A 21,141-nucleotide genomic window follows, 5' to 3' on the forward strand; every position below is an offset into this window, starting at 1 on the left:
TCTATATGGGTCATCATGAATCGATTGACCAAGTCTACCTATTTCATACCGGTTCATACTAACTACTTGTTGTAGAAGTTGGCTAAACTATGTGTCTAAGATAGTGAGACAGCATGGGGTACTGGGTTCGATCATCTCTGATAGGGACCCTCGCTTCACGTCTTAGTTCTTGAAAAAACTACATGAGGCTCTGAGTTCAAGGTTAGACTTCAATACTGCTTTTCATCCTCAGAGAGATGGTCAATCCGAGAGAGTGATTCAGATACTAGAGGATGTGTTGAGGAGCTGTGTGATTGACTTCCAAGGGAGTTGGGAGAAGTATTCTCTGTTGGCAGAGTTTGCTTACAATAATAGTTACCAGTCTAGTATACAGATGGCACCTTATGAGGCACTCTATGGTTGTAAGTGTCGCACTCCTTTATGATGGACTGAGTTGGGCGAGCGACGAGTTCTGGGTCCTGAACTGGTTTCTGATACTGAGGATAAGGTCAGATTGATACGGGATCGATTGAAAGTAGTATAGACAGACAGAAGTTCTATGCGGATCTGAAGCACCGCAATATTGAGTATTATGTGGGGGACTTCGTTTTTCTTAAGGTCTCTCCATAGAAGAAGGTACTGAGATTTGGTCGTAAGGGTAAGTTGAGCCCTAAGTTTATTGGACCCGACCACATACTGAAATGAGTGGGACTGATTGCCTACCAGTTAGAGCTACCTTCAGAGACCAGACTCACGATATTTTCCATATATCGATGTTGAGGCGCTACCGCTCTGATCCCACGCATATTGTACCTATTGAGGAGATCAAGGTTAGGCCAGATCTGACCTTCGAGGAGGAGCAGGTTCATATATTGGATCGTGACGTAAAATTTCTGTGGAGGAAGTCTATTCCACTGGTTAAAGTTCTATGGCATATTCATAGCACGGAGGAAGCTACGTTAGAGCCTAAGGATACGATGCGTCAGCAGTATCCTCACCTATTCTGATCAGGTAAATTTTGAGGATGAAATTTTCTTGTAGGGGGTAGTGTTGTAACACCCCAAAATTTTTATTTTGGCTTTCGTGAAAATGTGACACAAGTGTGTATCTGCTTCAGTGGTTAAGTGTTCTGGGTGTGTGTGAGAGGTCCCAAGTTCAAGCCTTGACTTGGGCAAATTTTGAAATTTTTAATGATTGAAGCCTTAGTCTTGCTTAAAGGGTTTAGGTAGAGTTGTTTGTAAAATAATGTTAGAATAAGCCTGCTGGTCTAGTGGTTAAATGGGGTGTTAGTGTGAGGAAGGTCTTGTGTTTGAGTCTGTACTTAGGCATTATTTTTGCTGCTAATATCGTGTAGGTGTTTGAGATGGACTGGAATACTGAAGTAGTTGGAACGGATGTAGTTTAGTAAAAGCAAAATAGGGAATTTGGGAGTTACCCAGTTATTTTTCTTCTCTCCTACAAAAAGTCTTTGCTATTTCCTTCTTCATTTTTTTTCCTTTATTGCCAAATTTTACCCTCCTTCTTGCTGAATCCACCTACTTTTTTTTCCTTTTCAACTTTGTTTTCAATTCGTCATATTGCACAACATAGGGTCACACTCGTTCGGTAAGTGATAATGTGCTTTAAAATTTCAATTTTTAAGTTATTAATTGGGGAACCTTTGTTTAATTGCGTTGACAGCCAAAAATCTAGTCTGAGGGGTTGTGCTGGTGCCGAGTTATAGAGGGAAGCATCCGTAGTTCGTAAGGTAAGGGTTTTTTTCGCTTAGAAGAGGACTTTTCTATTTTGGGGTTAAGTTTAATTTGAGCGTTCAAGTGACTAATTCAGTGAAATGTTGGTCAATAATAGGTTCTAGAGTGCTTGTGGTGGCTTTATCTTTGAATCAAAATTAGGTGTTTACCCGAAAATACAGAAAATGAGGTTTCGACGAAAGCCAAAAACCATGTTATCGACGTCACACGGCCGTGTGGTAGGCTTGTGCCATAACATGAGCGTGTGATTGAATAGGCCAGGCCGTGTGCACCAGACACGTTCGTGTGGGCCTACACGAGTATGCCACACAGGTGTGTGTGATTCTGGGCCAGGCCGTGTGATCCACACGGCCAAGGCTAATTTAGCCCATGTAGGCCTCACGGGCGTGTGGGCCCACACAGGCAGACAACATGGGTATGTGAGCCCATTTTCACTAGTTTGTTACCAAGGTTGCACGGGTCGCCTAAGATGACTGTGAACCTACGGTAGGGTCGGTAAGCTTACCTATACCCCCAATTGAATGAAATGATTGTATGACTGATTTATAGGTATACATGTTATCGAGCGTGATGATGTTTCACTGAATTGATATTGTATGTACTGTTACCATGTAATAGCATATCATAACTGTATATTGCATTGCATTGGGTTGGGGGTTGACATTGTTCGGAGGAAGTGTACTGAAAGGCTTTGAGCCTAATTTACTGGTAGTACAGCTACAAACTACGGTCTAGTGCCACATTTGGTACTACTTCGAGTGTAAGGATGGGTGGGTTGATTATATCCCCACATGGAGTGTAGTGTTGGACAGAGATGGTGAGTAGAGGCTGGATGGGTAGGATTTCTGTGACTGCATATCTGTTACTGCTACTGATACTGTGATGGACTAAAGCCCTACTGCAGACTGTTTTTGTATTGAGATGGGCTAAGGCCCAAACTGGACTGATACTAATACTGAAAAGGGCTTAAGCCCAGACTGTGATTATCTGGTTACTGTCTGTTCATTTATATGGGGATTACACACTGAGTTTACGCAAACTCACCCCTTCTGTTTAATCTATACAGGTAATCCCTAAATATAGGTGGGTCGGTGCAGCGAAGGACTCAGTGGTGGCCGCACGACTCCTTTTACATTGTTTATTGCCTATTCATGATTTTACTTTTATTTGGGAGTATTTTGCTGTAATTATGGCCTTTACTTACTTTAGTTTAAATTTGGATTTATACGGTTTTATGATTTAAATCTGCTAGTGTTAGGTAAAACTCGGGTTTTCAAATGAAATTGATGTTTTATCAAAATACCACGAACACGCAAACTGTTTAAAAGCTACCGCAATGAAAAATGTTTTGAAAATTGAATACCGATTTGTAAATGGTTAATGTTTTGAAAATGAATGACATGATTTGAAATTAACATAAGATAATAAAAATGGTTAAATAGAAAAAGTGGATTTAGCAACGACATATTTTTCGAAAAGCACTATCATGTGACATCGTCAGAATCGGCCATAACGTCTAGGCCGAGTTTGTGGTGTTACGGATGACTTTGGAGGTTAATACTGTTAAGGTGGAGGTGGTCTTAGTTAATATGGTTGATTGTATCGATGGTTTGACCCATTGCTTAGATTTGGGTAGTCCCTCCACCCCGCATTGTACGTATTCGAATATGGATCATAGCACCTTTGAGGTGGCCTGTGAAGTTACCTACAACATCTACTTGTGTAGTTGTGTCCTGAAGTAAAATCGGGCACGGTAGGATGATTAGGCTTAGCACAAATAGCACATAATTGAGTTGGGTTCGTCTGTCCTGCAAGCATATTCTTAACCACATTAGTAAGTTTACTATGGAATGAGTACTTAGCTCATAAACCCTTCTCGTAGGTTCCATAAGTGATCGATACTGTTGAGAATTTGCAGCCATGGTCGAAATTAATTCCTTATCTCTTAGGGGAGTCATGTTCACAAGAGCCCCCCATTAGCGGCATCAATCATCTTCATTTCCATTGGGAGTAACCCCTCACAGAAATATTGTAAGAGCGATTGTTCAAATAGGTCATGTTGTGGACAACTTGTGCACAACTTCTTGTATCGCTCTCAATATTCATAGAGTGATTCTGCTTCTTTTTGCTATATTTTGACTATACTCCTTAATTTGGCTGCTCGAGCTGCTGGGAAAAACCTGTCAAGAAACAATCAAGACATATCAGTCCAAGTATTAACATACCCTGGAGGTAAATAAAATAGCTATTCTCTAGCTGAGTCGGCTAAGGAAAAAGGAAAAGCTCGTAGTTTTATTTGATCCTCAGTTACTCCTTTTGGTTTCATGCTTAGACAAATTATGTGGAACTTTTTCAGATGAGTATGGGGGTTCTCATTTTTCAAACTATGAAAAGTAGGTAATAAATGTATCAATCCCGACTTCAACTCGAACGGTGTTTTGCCCACTGGATAATTTATGCATATCGGTTGTTGTTCATCTGATGCAGCTGCAAGTTGGCGTATAGTTTGATCTGCCATTTCGTCAGAATCTTCGGATGAATAGATATCTTCAGTGTAAGACCTTTTTCAAAATCAGGTTGTGGTTGTTTATCACGCCGAATAGCTTCTGTTCGAAGTGTTTGAGCCAACTTTTCTATCTCTGGTTCAAATGCTAGAGTCCCTGGTTCTGCAATGGCGCCAAAATTTGATGGTGTCGAAACCACCAAATATAAAATTTTACAATAAAATAACAATAAATGGTAGTATAAAGTAGTAGGGCTGAATCCACAGGGACTAGCTATCTAATTTAACCTTTTTTCGTGACCAGAATCATTGTCACGGGCACAGTCATGCCCATGACCTGTGCGTAGAAATGCTGAAAATAAAAATAAAAATAGGGGTTTAAATTGATTAAGATAATAAAATAAAGAAATACGAAAAATAAAATAAAATAAAAAATAGATTCGAAAATGCAAAAATAAATTTACGAAAATAAAACAAATGGATAAAAAAAATATTTTTTAAGCTTAGCCTTAGCCTCGGTGTACTCTAATCTTGAATCGATCATTGAAATAAATTTTCCTTTCAAAGCAATAAGCTGGTTATAGCGACCAAGAACGTCCCGATCGACAGCTTTTCCTTATGTAGTCAATCTCGGTACGACTTGCAAACTGACTCTTGCCAAATTTCTAATTGTGATACATGTGTTCACAATTTAAGATTTCGATAGCCTTCTGATCTGAAAAACCCAACTCGAATCAACAGCTTCAACTGCGTGGGTCATTTAAATTCTATCTCTATCTCCCTTGATGGAATCTAATTGGCTTTTCCCACCTAGACACGACAATTTGTTCACGGGAATTCGAACACAACATGGCCGATTCGTCTTCCCAACTGTATGCCAAACAACTCCAACCCAACGTGCACTTTTTGAAGCGAAGCTGAATCAACTTTAAAGGACGAATTTGTACTATCCCATATACTAGAGAGATAGAAAATACTGTATTGAGAGGTTTTTTGAGCGGGCTCGTATCTCACGATTGTTTTATTGGAGCAATTTCCAGGCTAAAGCTAAAAAGGGTTTAGTTAATCATGAAAAAACTCATGCTTTGAAAATAGATTTGTGGAATTGTGGGTGATGGAATGGGGAAGGGTCTTGGAAGGCAATTAAACTAAAAGGTTGAAAGGAAAAGAAAAAAAAATAGAAATGACAGAATACAGCACTGACGTAAGTAAGGAAAAAAATAAAGAATTTATTAAATGCCAAAGGTCAAGTGTGTTCAATTGGTTGTAGCCATTAGGTATTTATACACACTTTTATTGCTAAAATTTAGCTAGATTTTTCCTAAATATTATCACTAAATAATTCTAAATATTATCACAAAATATTATCACTACATAATTTTAAATTTAAAAATCAAATTTAAACTAATTATAGAGTTGTAGCAATATAAAAAATCCTTCAATCTTTATGTAGCCACTTTTAAAAAAAATCTTCCACCCTTCAATTTTTATCCAGTCTTCTTTGAATCTTCAATCTTTCAATCAAGCCCTTCTCTTTGCTTTTTGTTCCAATTTAGCCCATTTTTGTAAGAGTTTAAATTCAACACACCAACTTCATTCCTAATAAGAAAAATCCAAATTTAATAGCATTTTATTTGATAATTAGCCAAAAATAAATATATAAAAATACGAATTTATCTTGCTATCAGAGGACGAGAGCATTGAACCTTATATGCAACCCAACAATCAGAAGCAGATGTCATAGTTGTGTCGAGAATGTCGACAATATCAAGGTCTCTGACTCATCCTCTATCAACTTGAAATTCTACCAACCTTGACCCAGCTATTACCACCAAGAGGATAGAAACATAGAATAGAGAACAACCAAAAATCACTAAAAACAAAAAATAACTGTAACTGGGAAATCAAAAGAATAGCAAAAGTAAAACTTAGGGATAAGACTTACACAAAGCAAGATAAACACTCCCCAATATTCCACCAAAAAAATCAATGAGGCTATGTTTTCCTTTTTTTACTTTCCTTCCTCTTTATAAGCCTATCAACTTAATTTTCAAACTTACTCCAAATAATGTCTTTAAGGGTACGTTATCTACAAAAATAGTCACTTTTGTTTGTCTCAGGTTACATTTTAGTCACTTACGTTTGAAATGTTACGTTTTAGTCACTTATGTTATTATTTTGTTACGAAGTGATCATTCTACTGTTAAGTTCTGTTATCTCTCTAACGGTTATCCTATGTGGCAGTCCAACTAGATTTTAAGTGCCAACTTGGATTTCTAAATGGGATGAAAATAGATTTTTAATTAAATAAATTTAATTAATTAAAATTTTTAAACCTAAACCTTAACTGAATAAATTTTTCATCTCCTCTTTTTAATTTTTCTTCCCTCTCTTTTTTTTTTTAGTTTTTTTTTCATTTTACTGAAAAAACTATTATTAAGATCAAAATAGTTGAAATCAAATTGGCTGCTTCATAAAGATGGATTCAATAGAGGTCTAGGTATGTCTTCTTTGCATTCCTCTATCTCTTTTATTCAATACTGAAACCAAAAGATTGAATTTTTTGTTGTTTAATGTAAACCCTAAATTAAAATTCTTGATATTTTCTTCGACTTTTTAAAATTATTTGTGAACATGTATTTTATTTTGCATCGGTAGATATCCCATAAAATGCAACCAGAAACATGTTTTCATGAACTTGTTTCATTCAAGTTAATTGTAAATTCTTTAGAAAAAGGTTGTTACTTTCACTGTTCTTGTTCCTAATCATTATATTTTCTAGTTCTTTCACAGTTCTTGAATAATTGGTTTCTCAATCAAAATTTTTCTGATCTGAATCAACTTGTATGTTCATAATCTCTTTGTGGGTATTCCAGATTATTCTTTCTTACTGCTGATTTTGTGTTGAATTGCTGTGCAATCTTTTTTTTTTGCTAGTATTGGATAAGTTTTGGTTTAGGGCTAATTGGTTAGTAGCTTTTGTTTTCTTTAAATTATATTTCTATGTTATTAGTTTTATCTGCTTAGTACAAGGATTATCTTCTTTGATTCGACTTGAAGTTTTGTGATATATGAAAATACTTGGGTTGCATGTTGTTTTGGTGTTTAACTTATCTTTTTCATTTATTTACCTGCATATTTTTTGCTTAATTAGTTGAATTTCAGTCCATGGCATTGATGGTCTTGTAACTAGAATTACTTTTTCTGCCGATTCTGTGAAGAAAAAGATCCTTTTAAAACCAAAAGACCGAAATGCTCTATAACATCCCGAATTAGGATCTAGTCAAAATAGTGGTTTTGAGACCACAAATCTGAAGTAAAATAATTATTTTATGATTATTCGATGGTCTATGATATGATTGCATGTTTGTGTGAAATTTTCATGAAGAAATTCTATGTCTAAGGTGTCCAATTTGAACTTTAGGGACTAAATAGAATAAATTGCAAAACTTTTGTTCTAGAAGCTTTTAGCATGAAATTGCTATAAATTATTAATTAGATGTCCTTAAATAGTAATTTGACCAAGTTCTAAAATTTTGGACAAAAATGGGCATGCATTGATAAAAATTGAAAGTTTAGTAAAAAAGATATTTTGGTCATTTAGTAATTAAAAGAATAAAAAGGGAAAAATGAAGCAAAATTTTCTCATCTTCTCCATGTATGTGCGAAATTCCAAGAGACACCATAGCTAGGGTTGCATCATCTTTCAAGCTCAATAGTAAGTACACCCTAGCCCAGTTTTTAATGTTCTTCGTATTTTTTAAGTTATCGTCAACCAATCTAGCTATGTCTACCATTATTTTAAGCCAGGGTTCATGCTAAAAAACTTACCCATGTGTGACATGCATGTATTTTGATATTTAATAGAGGAATATGGAAGTTTGATGTGTGATAAACATCTTTTACTAAGTGATTTTTCATGAAAACACCTAAAAAGGACTTATTTGTAAAAGATGAAGAAATGGGTGGTAGATATGTGATTTAATGAGAAATGTGGGCTGATATGAGTTAGAATATGAATCGTCTAGACTAGGGTAACCAAGAAAATGCATGCATTCCATTTTACGAGCTTAGGGACTAAAGTGTAAATAAGTGAAAAGTTAAGGGTAAAAAGGTAATTTTACCAAAGTATGAATTATCGGTCAATACAAACAATATGTGTATTGAACAAGCTAAATTTGGCACTATAGATCAAGAAAAATGTGATTTGCGTCTTGATCGGGGGAAAATAAGGTTTACGAGGATTAGGCTCGTTTCTATCATTTTGTACCGAGGTAAGTTTGTATGCAAATTATGCAATATGTACCATACTTTAAATGCTTTAATACTGTATGTATGGTAAGTACATATATAATTAATGTGATGTTGTATCATGTGTTTAATGCTTAAATTTTATTATGAATTATGCTTTGATTATTTCATGAGTAAACAATTGGTGCTATGGATTTTGAAATCGACATTACAAGCAAGTTTGATAGAAATGTGGTATCGAAGAATCCCATTTGAACCTTTGAAATAGTTTAGGATACAAGTAACATGTCACTAGGAGCTGTGCGATCTGAGCTCACGAGTATGTGGTCTGAGCTCATGATATATGTGACAAATGTTATGGGGTTCTGTGTACTGGTCTTGTATGTTCTACCGGTGGCTGGGTAGTCTGTTATGTGTTGCGGATACCTGACAGCTTATGTGAGCAGCCCTGTAGCTATATCCTGACTGACAGCTTGTGTGAGCAACCCGTGAGTAGCTCTAAAGTGAGCAACATGTGATATGTGATATGAGGTAGCATTGGCTACATATGAGGCACTTAGGTACGAGATTCTGATGTATCCGATGGTATTCCAAGTATTCAACGGGTAGTCCAAAGAGAAGTTCAATGGATAATCTTAATGAATACGTTAAAGACGAGAAAGTAAGTTATTATGTGCAAGTGGGCATAGGTATGTACATCGAACTCATGAGAATACCATGGCATATGATGAACTTGTGGTGAGAATATATATATTTACATATATGAAGAATAAATTTATGTGATTTGATAATAAATGCAAGATTATGTTCATTATGTTAAATGTATGATTAATGCTTGTTTAAATTGCATTTTATTTGCATGTGAACTTATTAAGCTTTAAAGCTTACCCCTTTCCTTTCCCTTTTCTTATAGTGTCACCAAGCTAGCTCGGGGATCGTAGGATGTCGGAGTTTTCGATCACACTATCAATTGGAAAATTGGGTATAGTTAGTCTCAACATTTTGAGTATGGCATGTATAGGGACTTGGTCTTTTTGTTTTGTGTCATATTGATTAGCCAAATGTGTTGGCTCATAATGGTATTGTGATTCTTTTTGTATATGGCCATGAGAGGTGGCTCATATTGATTATTTTGGTTGTAACGCTAATTAATTATGCATGCATGCAATGTGTTTATGCTTGTGATGTGGTTTGTGGTTGCTTATCGGTAATGGATGAGATAAATGGCACATATGCTTAATGAATGAAATGTGGCTAATAGGTATAACCAAAGTTATGGTATAAATGAGTAGATTAAAGGTAGGTTGATAAGGATAAATGAATATGAAATTGGTATGGAATGCCATATGAAAGTATAATGGTTTGAGTATGTGATATGTTGACATTACAAAGTCATGGGTTAATCATATTTATGAGTATTTGAGTGACTAAATATACTATGTTGCATGCCATCAAAAATGTATGAGTGAGTGAGCATTTAAGGGTGACAAATGACTTGGAAAATAGCCTTAAAGTTGCTCACACGGGTAGACACACGGGCGTATGTCTAAGCCATGTGTGACACACGGTTTGCCCCATGGGCATGTGATTTGGCCGTGTGTCCCATGCACCCCAATTAGGTAAAACATAATGCTCAGTAGTAAACACAAAGGCAAAGACACGGCCGTGTGTCTTAGCCGTATGGAGGACACGACCTTAAAACATGGGTGTGTGCCTAGGCCGTGTGAAGTTTGCACTTAATTTTGGAATTTAATTCGCCACACGGCCTAAGCACATGGGCGTGTGACTTCACCGTGTGATCTTATTTGGATGATGATGTCATAGTCAGAGAGTTACACGGGCTGAGGAAATGAGCGTTTCCCAAGCCACACAGGCCTGTGTGACCACATGGCCTACCTACACAGGCTTGTGACTCTCCAAAGTGGGAAAATTTTCTAAGTTTTTCCAAAGTTTTCTAAAGTACTTGGTTTAGTCCCGAACCACTCCCGGTGTATGATTTGGGCTTCGTAGACCCATATAAGAGACAATTTACATATGTATAAATGAATTTGATTTGAACGAAATTTTATGGCTCGATTTTGCATGTTTGTTTACGTTTAAGTCTGGTAATGCCTCGAGCCTTGTCCCAGCTTCGGATATGGGTAAGGGGTGTTACATGCTCCTCATGTAAGATGTTTGCCTTTTATTTTTCTCATTTCCACTCACTCATCCATAGTTAACTATATTCAAGTTTTATTCTACTTCATTGTTATGTGTTTTATATGTGCTAGTGTTGCTGGTTTTTGAATTGCCCCCATTTTTCAAATTATTAAATGCAAATTATGATTCTTGTTTTAAATTTCTTAAGTCTCAAAGGGTGAATCAGAATAGCAAGGTGTATCATCTTCTGTAGCAAATTCACCTGGTTTAACTATTGCGAGACAACGTCAACAATAGGAGGCTGGTGGAAAGTTAATAAGAAGCATACTTTTGAGTAATGAAACAGGCCAAAATCAGTCTTAAGTAGCTATCCAGGCTCAGCAAAAAACTAAAACTATTAGTCAGGACAATGTCAAGAGACCTTTGCGAACTACGAATTCACGATTGGGTTTGAATGGTCGTGTCTCTAATGATATTGCTGCTTTGGAATGTGATGTTGATACAAAAAGTGTTTCAGATGACAAATTCATAAAAAAATGGTTCAGGTTCTGGAAGTGAGAAGCATGAAAAACGTACAAGAAATAAGGATAGACCTGATCATAGAGTATGGTCCCCTCTTCATTATTCTGATGTTTCAAAAGCTAGTGAGAAGTGCTTGACTCCCTTTGTGTTACAATCTGCACAAGCCTCCCGTAATCCCAGCGAAGGTATTAATGCTTCTGCACATGAATATCTAGTACTTGGAAGTATCTATAGGTTTGGGATATAGTTGTTATGATTGAATTTGCAAGAAATAAAGAAGTTAATGTATATCACTTTTGTATAGGATCTTTTAGTTAACCTAAGGAGAAATGAAAAGTAGCATACTTAGTGGAAGCAATGGACATAATATTCCATTAGAAAACGGTTAATGTATCTGTAATGGATTGATTCAGTCAATGCATTGCCTAAAGAAAATGTAAATTACAAGGATGCGAGTGTATAAAAAATTTTCTCTTTACTAAAAGAAAAAAAATTACAGAAAGGTAGTTGTACATACAAGAACGACATATGACAATTTAAGAGCCGCACAATGAACAAATAGTTGTGTTCTGTGAGACAAGTAGAAATAAAAGTTAACGAATATGGTCCTTTTCTTTTCTCTTATTTATTGAAATTAAGCTAAGGAATCTGAACAATTTCTATTAAAATTTTGTGAAGTGACTGAGGCTTTGAGAGGAATGGGTAATGATCACTCCCTTTAATCTTGTAAACTCATTCTGGTGGGTTCTCTCTTACTAGTTTCTTTTGCACATAAGTGAAAAAGCTCGGTCATTAATTGTCTGAATCTAGAATTGTTGTTCGCTTCCATACTTCTTGGGGGACAGTGACAGTTTCTCCATTATAGGACCCAGTGGAGTAAGTCTCATGGTAACAATGGCCAAAGCTACCTCCTAGAATAGAAACCGAATATCGTTAAAATAATATGATTCCATAAATGCTCACAACATTTAGACTTGAGTATTGTATTAACATGTTAAATTGTAATATTCACCAATAAAACCAACACGAATCATCAGAAACTATGGTATCTTGAGTCTTGACATACATCATATTTGTAGCCTCTTGTATAAAAAGTCTAATGATATAACTTCTTTCCTGTTACGTTATCCTTGCAAACAATTGCAGCACTAGATTTCATTAACCATAATGCAAGAGTACACCAAATAACAGAAGTGACATATACAACATTGATTGGCCCAAAAATGGCCATATATGCATATTTCATAGTTAAAGCTTCAAATATTTCATTGATCACATATTTTAACTTTTGTACCCCTAAAAGTTGGAAAGCATTAATTACATTGCAATTAAAGCGGATTTGTGTAACTTGTACCTATAATCAAGTGAAATAAGCTTATTTGCTATTTTACCTATTTGATTCCTTTGTTGTAATCATTTGATAGTCCTTGAAACTCTATTATGGTAGTAACAAATATATGTAAATTGTTTACTTATCTCATGGATATGCAATCATTTCTCAAGTAATTGTTTAATAGTTTAACATTTAAAAAAATTCTTTGCAAACCTTAAATTAAGACAAAATGTATAATCTAACTATTGTTAACATGATTAAACAACCCTTCCAAAAAGATATAATATTTGTCCATAGAACAGATTTCCCTAGACAAAATATATTCCTAATTGTGCAAAAAAATGGAATCTAATTCAGTTAAAGTAATTGATCCATCCTTGGGCGTTTTTCAGATTGTGATAGCTGTGTTGGAGTGGAGTCATTGATCTGTTGACTTTGCATCCATCTAACCATTGTTCGTTGACCAAGTGGATCATTCTTTTTAAAAGGTAATTTGTCCCTAAAATTTGCTGTAAGGTTTGAGCTTTGTTGGCTTAAGGGGGGTTGGTTTGATGTGTTATCCATTGAAGTGGCTTGGCTCTAAATTTTTAGGCTCAATGATTGGTTTGCCATTTGGTTTCCCCCAACAATACCTTTGCAAGTCCTTGTATTATGGCCTGGTTTGCCACATTTGGTGCAGTTAGCTTGTTGTCTTGTCTTGTTTAATTTTGTCCACTTTTTCTTGCTTCATCGACTTCCTTCCTCCTTGTTTGTTTGGGTCTTTCTGGGGGCCTTCTAATCATGGGAGGAAGAATGGATTCCATGTCCTTCACATGTTCCCATTGCATAGGACCTACATGAAAAAATTTAAAGATGTCAAACACATTTTACAAATAAGTAATATTTCATAAAGGTTTAGGGTTTTAGGGCTATTACTTTTTACAGGGTTAATCAAGTGGCTGTAAATATTCAACTGGGTAGTGACAGTATAACATGTATTGACATAAGTTTCAGGGCTCACAACCGGTAGTTGTATGCAAGAAACAACATGTTTACATGAGATTCCTGACAAGTCCCATTTTCTGTATGAACGAGAGGAGTTAAAGAGGTCAACCACATGCTTATTGCCTAATCCAAAGTCTACCTCATACTTCTCGTTTCCAGCATATATTGGCCATACACTACAAACAAAGTAACATTTTAAAGTTAAAACTTTTGCATCCAAGTAATAGAATTCAATTTAAGTAAAAAAAAGAGTTAGCAAAACTTACTTATTGGATTGACTAACAATTTCAGACAACTTCTGTATCCTTGGACATAAAGGTCTAGGATACTTTTCAGTAGCCTCCCTAATGGAAACCAACCTAGTCATGAATTTTTTTCTAATTATTTACAATATCGTTAAGATTGATTTATCTCTAGCTTCTAAAATGATCTTCAAGGAGAGCGAGTCCTTAAATAACTCCAACAACAATTATACATCATGAAGTGATAAATAGTTAGAGTAAAAAACTAATTTTAACCTTGTTGAAACATTCACTTTTGTTGTTCAGTAGCAGATCGGATTTGCATCTGGTTGAGAAGTGGGCTCTAGACCAAATCCTTGGATCCTTGCCGCGCAGCAAAGCCTCAGCAGATTCTAATAGTGACCTCATTTCAGACATTACTTCTTCAAATTGTCTTGGAAAAGTTGCTTTAGCAGCTTTCTAATAAGTGAGACATATAGCTTGGCCTCTAAATCCTTCCATGTTTTTGAAATTGTTGTAAAGATGTTTGGCATAGTTTCTTGCTTCAGTATTAGGGAACAACATAGAAATCGGTTCTATTAAACCCTGCAAAACAATTAAAACAACATGATAAGCAAACATGTAGCACCCAAAACCCGGCCCAGAAGTTATGGCTGGATCCGGCATGCTACATCAAAAACGTTAAAAAAAAATTTCCATTCTAAGTCCAGAAAATCGTACTTGATGTTCAAAAGATTAATTCATTAAGGGTTAAGGTGAATGGAAGTTGTGCACCAGGTAGGAAACCGGAAAAGAGGTGGTGAGTCCATCGGACTGCTTAAGTACCAAGCTCCCTTCGGATCCAATCCTAGACATGCATACCGCCATTGCCACACCTTAACGTCATTGATATTTCTAGGAAACCGATTTGATTAAGTCATTTTTAGGAAAAGTGATTAATTTTGGAAAATACTTTCATTGCGGAAGCTTTGCTTGTTGTCGTGTTATTTTGAAATCAATTGTTGTTTTTGAAAACGTGCCCTAAAGCTATCCAATTTCAACAGTTAAAATAAGTAATACCTATCTTAGTAATACATATTAAAACCATCAAAAATAATTAAGCGGCCTTATTACATTTAAAAACCCAAAACTTCGAACGTAAATAAAAGGATGTCCAGTTCACCAGAAGAAAATCAAACTTTCAGAATGTGGTCACTCCGAATTCCCTCACAGCTCCAAGCCCACTATGGTTGGGGATTTCCTGCGTGGATGAAAATAAAAGGGGTGAGTTTGGGGAAACTCAGTGTGTGTGACAGCCTTAAAACGACCCTAGTCGGAATGTGGTTTCGGGACCACAAAACCGAGGCATAAAAATAATTTAAAATTTATTTTGATGCCTATAATGTGTGTTAACTCATGTGTGACATTTTTGATGTTTTGATTTAGAGTTATAAATGTGAATTTCACTAGAAAGGACCTAGTAGTAATCTTTGAAAGTATGATGGGGAAATGTGTGATGACTAGTTGATCATGCATGCAAAAAATGAGGGGTTTGCATATCAAATTTCCCCATTTAAGAACTAGTGGCCGGCCATGACAAAGGGGGATGGGCAAAACATGTCATGAAACATGTTTTGTAAGTGGTTTATGTTGGAATAAATAAAATAAGTTGTATGGTAATAAAAAAATGAAAAAAAAATGTGTGTGAAGGCTTCTCCCCCTCCCCTTTGCCGTGAGTTGAAGAAAAGCAAAGAAAAAAAAATTGTTCATCCTTTTTCATTCCTTTTGGCCGAAAATACTAAGGAAGAAGGAAGGAGTTTTGCTTCATGCTTGGTTTGGAAGAGGATTAGGAGGAGGTTTGGCCATACTTGTATCTAGATTAAGGTATGTTTGAGGTTGTGCCATGAGATTCATGCATGTTTATAGTTGATAGCTTGATGCTCTTATTAGCCCATGGTTCAAATCTTTGTTATATCATGGGGATGGTATTTGGCCAAGGTGGATTTTGTGTTAATGCCATTGCATGTTAAATATGAAGCTTGCTAATGATACATGTGATGGTGGATTGATGGCTCTTGGACTTTCTTTTTAGTATTTTTGAGTAAGACATTAAGTTCTTTGTTTAATCATGACCAAAAATTATGGTGTTGTGATGTATTCGGCCATGGTACATCCATAAGTATGATTTATGCTCATTGCATGGAAAGTAAGATTTGTGTTTTGGATTTATGTTCATGTTTAGTTACAATCAACTTGAGATTCGGCTCTAGCATATATATATGTATATATGTTTGCACTTGATGTATTGGTATGACATATATACTATCTCAAGGTATATATTTACTTATGATGATGTTTCGGTTATGAAGGAAATGATAGATGTGTATTGAGTTACAATATGGAATGCATTAGTTAGTAAAATGTATGCCGTTCATGTGTGATATTAAGTGTATAATTGGCCTCAACATGGACATGCATATTCGGCCACATGAGGGGGATTGGTGTGCATGCATTCGGTTAGAGGCAAGCATATTGATGCCTATTCTTGGCTTAGAAAATTCGGCTAAGGAGAGTACTAACTAATGTGTTGAGTTGATTCATGATTTCCGTACATATGTGACTTTAATGTCTAATGAAAATATGTGGGCTAAGTACCTTGAATTCCTCTTTCGATGCTCAAATGATTAAATCAATTTATTTGTTAAATTAAGCTCAAGAGCAAAGGGGAGCTAAATCCAATTAAGGGAAGGAAAAAGTAGTCGAATAGCTGTCGAAATCGTTCGACCACGTCCGAGGTAAGTCTTCGAGTAATGACCCTACTTGAATTATATTGAAATGATTTGTCATATTATGGCGGACAGCCGAATGTGCGTAGGGACTAAGTTATAAAGTCAATCGAAATCATGCTCTTTGTGTGTGGCTATTGAGCCGAAATTGGAAAGGTTTGATAAATGTTTTGTGTTTGAGCCTTAGTAACGAGAATGAAATATGGATGTGTCGTGATTATTGATATATGTGTACATGAGCATTTGAATGATACCGGGCTAAGTCCCGAAGGCATTTATGCTAGTGATTATATCCGGCTAAGACCAAGGCATTCGTATGAAGTTGTTATATCCGGCTAAGACCAAGGCATTTGTGCAAGTTACCAAATCCGGGTTAAGACCAAGGCAATTGTGCTTGTGGTTATATCCGGCTAAATTCCGAAGAAGCTCGGTTGAAGGTGAGCATTTTGGTGCTGTAATAAATTCAATTAATACGCTCGAAAAACCTATACGATAAGGTATGTTTACATGTGCATCGGAAAAGTCGATTCGTTTGAAATAGTGTTCGTTCGATCGAGTAACGAACTTTCGGCTCTTAGATAGGTTGATACCTTGTGTGTGTATATGTTGATGAAGTGTGAGGTAAGTATGATTATGAGAATGTGTATTACTAAAGGGATTCATTTAGCTATGTGAATGTAATACTTTAGTCAAAGCTGATTTCATTACTTGAGACTTACTAAGCATTAAAATGCTTACCCCGTTGCTTTGGCTCTCTGTTTTATAGATTTTGCTCGTTAGCTATCGGATTCGAGATCATCGAAGTCGAAGTCATCCACACTATCAAAGCCCTTTTGGTACTCTTTAGTTGAACTCTGGATATGGCATGTATAGGACTACCCTTTGCTGTTTTTCAAGTACGTTTTGTGATGTATGTGTACGACCATGCGAAAATGGCTCGTAAAAGTGGAGTATGGCATTAGACCATTTGTGTTTATGTATATATATGGTTTTATGATGTGACTATGGACTGGAATGGAAGTGTTGGGCAATGATCAGCCCTTGGAATGGCTAAATATGATCATATGTGGACCTATGTATGACAAAACTCTAGTTGGTCCATGGAAACCACGAAATAGGTAAAGTTACCTTGAAAACAAATGCTGACAGCAGCAGTGGTGTGGATGTGAAAAATCACTAAAAATAGTAGGAATGGGATTAATTAGTGAATAAATAATGTAAATGAACCTTGATGAATCTAATTTCATATGGAAGAAACGAAACGGTCATATGAGTTATATGTTAAGAGATATTAAAGTTCTCGTGAAACAGGGCCAGAACGGTTTCTGGATCCCCTGTTCCGAATTTGGAAATTCATTATAAATTAACCAGAGATAATTAGGAGTCATTCTATATATGTATAGATTCCTCTCTGAGTCTAGTTTCTATAGAAACAAACGGCATCAGTATTGAAGCCCTGTACAGGGAGATATCCAATTCGTAATGCATGAAGGTCAGTGTAGTCGAACCCTGGATTAGGGGGAGTCTTTAACTAATAAACTGTACTAATTGGCCCGACCAAAAATTCTAGAAAAAAATTATGTTGATGGAATTATGAGTCTAGTTTCAGGGAAAAATTACGAAACTGATTTTCGAGCTTTAAAACTCAAGATATGATTTTTAAGGCGACAGTGATGCAGTAACCAGCTAGTCTGGAAATTTTTTTTATGGACTGTGAAAACAATTAAGTTAAGTCTGTGTGCACCTTGTGTTCGACTCCGGTAACGGACTCGGGTACGGGGTGTTACAGTGTGTAAGGAAAACCCATTCAAAGCCCAAGTCAGCTCAAGCCCATTGGGCCTAAGCCCATTCAGGTAATAGTGGTACTGGGCCAGAGCCCTTTTCAGATTACAATAAACTGGGCCTTAGCCCCTTATTCAGATAACAGTATGGCCCATAGGCCCATTTCAAAATCCATGCAACATCAGTAAACATATGCAGGCCCATTTGGGGAGACTACTCAACCCACCAACCACTACATTCCACCCGTACCAGCCATACACTCCATGTGGGGAATAGTTCAACCCACCCAAATTTAACACTCCACAATTCTTGTGTACCTTGCTTTGCTCGGTTATCATAAATTGAGGCAAAGCCTCCAAGACGTGGACAAGCCACTTTCAGTACTTCCTCCGTCAATATCCCAATCCCATGCATCGATAATAACAACATGGCATGCAGTAAATAACAACAATCAAACATGCATTTAGGTCAATTTAACCCTAAGGGGTATTTCGGTAATTTATCTACTAGGGTAAACTCGTAAATTTTTCACTTTTAAAGGTATTTCAGTAATTTATCTATTTTAGGTTTTTCATGCATATTCCTACTTTTCACGTACTAACAGAATCACGTACCGAGGGTTCTTACCGAATTGGGCCCGTTGGCCCATCATTCCAATTTTGGCCCATTAAGCCCAAAAATATCGAGGGCACAGAAATCATGCACTTTGCAGTCCAAACATTACAGCTTACCAAAAACATTAATCGATTTACCTCACGAGCATTCAGACACTCAAAAATCTACAAAATACGGTTTTCGGCATTTCGCTTTTCGCTTTTGCCTATCTAGACTAAGAAAGAGGTGTTAGTTACACACTGCTTGCGACGATATCTTGACGAGATCCACACACAAACCGCCTACAATTGGATTACTAACACGTTAATCTAACTATTCAAATATGAACTACGTATTAACCCCTTACAATATTCGGCCAACCACACCTACAAATCATAGTAAGCTTATAAGAAAACAATAAGCAACTCATTAACAAATTTTTGTCAATGTTTACCACATAATCATAATTTCACTGCAAGCTGTCTTCCTGAGCAACAGTCACTAAATTATTTATAAGTAGAGCTACGAAACTCCAAATCAAGTGCCGTTAATTTTCCCTGAAAATAGACTCATATATCTTCTATCCATAAAAGTTTCAGAATTTTTAGTTTAGCTAATCAATACCAGATTTTTCTCAAAGTTTCCCATGTTTCACTGTTTGACTAATCTGACCACCCTTCATTACGAATCAAATTTCTCATTGTACAGAATTCAAAATATGTTCTTGTTTATTTCATTAGAAACTAGACTCAATAAGCTTTAATTACATAATTTATTCAGCTTCTAATTCTTCTCCCACAATTTATGGTGATTTTCCAAAGTCACGTTACTGCTGTTGTCCCAAGCAGATTTATTACCAAATCACTCTTTCACACATACCTTGGATGCATGTTATTTAAACATGTATATCACCAATCAATCATCACATATCTATGATTCTACTTAAGTATAATCTCCATTTCATCATTTTAAAGCACAACATGTTAGCTGATTTTTCCCTTTAACATCTAAGGCACATGCATGCTCATTTGTTAGGTTCAACTTCACCTATCTTCCATTTTTCATCAAAAGAACATGAAACAACAACCATTTCCTTCATTTTAATTCATGACTAAATGCTCACAACACAACTAAAAATCAAAATATACTTCAAGAGTTAAGGTAGAATCAAGAAGAACTCATGAACATCAAGATAGAAGCAAACTACCATGAACTTACCTTCAATTTTCTTCCTCCTAATGACCGAATACTCAAGAGCTTTCTCCTCTCCTTTCTCTTCTCTAACTTTCAGCTATGATGAACAAAGATGGACAAAACTTTGTTCTTTTCACCCCTTTTTCTTTTAATAAAACTTCATATTTCATCCATTTAATTCTTTAATACAAAAGACATGAAATTCTTATCATGAAACATTTACCTAACCCATTATCATGAAACATTTACCTAACCCATTATCATGGAACATTTACCTAACCTATTATCAATTTGTATCAATTTGTACCATAAATTATGGATATCAAGTGTACATTTTGTCTACAACAACATGATGGCTGGCCACTTCATGTAAAATGGGAGGTTTGTCATGCAAATCCTCCTATTTTGCACTCCTATTTATTTGGCCACTTCAATTTAGCCTATAGCATTTTCAAACATTTTCACATAGGTTCTATTTCATAATTTCACCCCCTTTTTCTTATGGAACAAAAATTAACTAAAATTGTCGGGTTCTATCTTAAGTTTAGGCTTTCTAGAGGCCCACTAGCATAATTAAACCTATGCCAACATTCACAGGATTCCCGAAAATTGGGGCGTTACAACTCTACCCTCCTTAAAGAAATTTCGTCCTCGAAATTTACCTGATCCAACTAGTTGAGGGTATTGTTGACGCATAGTCTCTTCTGATTCCCAAGTAGCTTCTTCCCTTCCATGATTACGCCAAAGCACTTTCACTAACGGGACAGATTTCCTTATGAGAACCTTAACATCTCGAGCCAATATTTGCACAGGCTCCTCCTCAAAGGTCAAATCAGTCTGAACTTCAATTTATGCAACTGGCATGACATGAACAGGTTTAGAACGATAACGCCTTAACATGGAGACGTGAAAAACATCGTGAATCCTGTCTAACTCTGGAGGCAATTCCAATTGATAAGCCACTGGGCCTACTTGCTTCAAAACCCGATAAGGCCCAATAAACTGCGGACTCAACTTGCCCTTCTTACCGAACCTTAATATCTTCTTCCAAGGAGAAACCTTTAAGAAGACCATATCACCTACTGAGTACTCAATCTCCTTA

General features: G+C 36.1%; 1 protein-coding gene and 2 long non-coding RNA genes across 3 annotated transcripts; 1 reads left to right on the plus strand and 2 right to left on the minus strand.

Moving 5' to 3' along the window:
* The first annotated feature begins 1,620 nt into the window (after positions 1-1,620).
* LOC128290323 (uncharacterized) lies at positions 1,621-3,090 on the plus strand. The gene is made up of 2 exons (XR_008280067.1): positions 1,621-1,726; positions 2,797-3,090. It is a non-coding gene; the product is annotated as an uncharacterized LOC128290323 (long non-coding RNA).
* Positions 3,091-13,179: 10,089 nt separating this feature from the next.
* Positions 13,180-13,829, minus strand: LOC108481439 (uncharacterized). Its single transcript, XM_017784573.1, has 3 exons — positions 13,729-13,829; positions 13,394-13,638; positions 13,180-13,310 (listed from the first exon to the last, which is right to left on the minus strand). The coding sequence occupies exons 1-3, from the start codon at positions 13,827-13,829 to the stop codon at positions 13,180-13,182; spliced, it is 477 nt and encodes a 158-aa protein (XP_017640062.1).
* Positions 13,830-14,731: 902 nt separating this feature from the next.
* On the minus strand, positions 14,732-18,979 carry LOC128290220 (uncharacterized). Its single transcript, XR_008279863.1, has 2 exons — positions 18,879-18,979; positions 14,732-14,944 (listed from the first exon to the last, which is right to left on the minus strand). It is a non-coding gene; the product is annotated as an uncharacterized LOC128290220 (long non-coding RNA).
* Between the last annotated feature and the right edge of the window lie 2,162 nt (positions 18,980-21,141).

The sequence above is a fragment of the Gossypium arboreum genome, chromosome 3 (assembly GCF_025698485.1).
Source record: "Gossypium arboreum isolate Shixiya-1 chromosome 3, ASM2569848v2, whole genome shotgun sequence".
Taxonomy (NCBI): Eukaryota; Viridiplantae; Streptophyta; class Magnoliopsida; order Malvales; family Malvaceae; genus Gossypium; species Gossypium arboreum.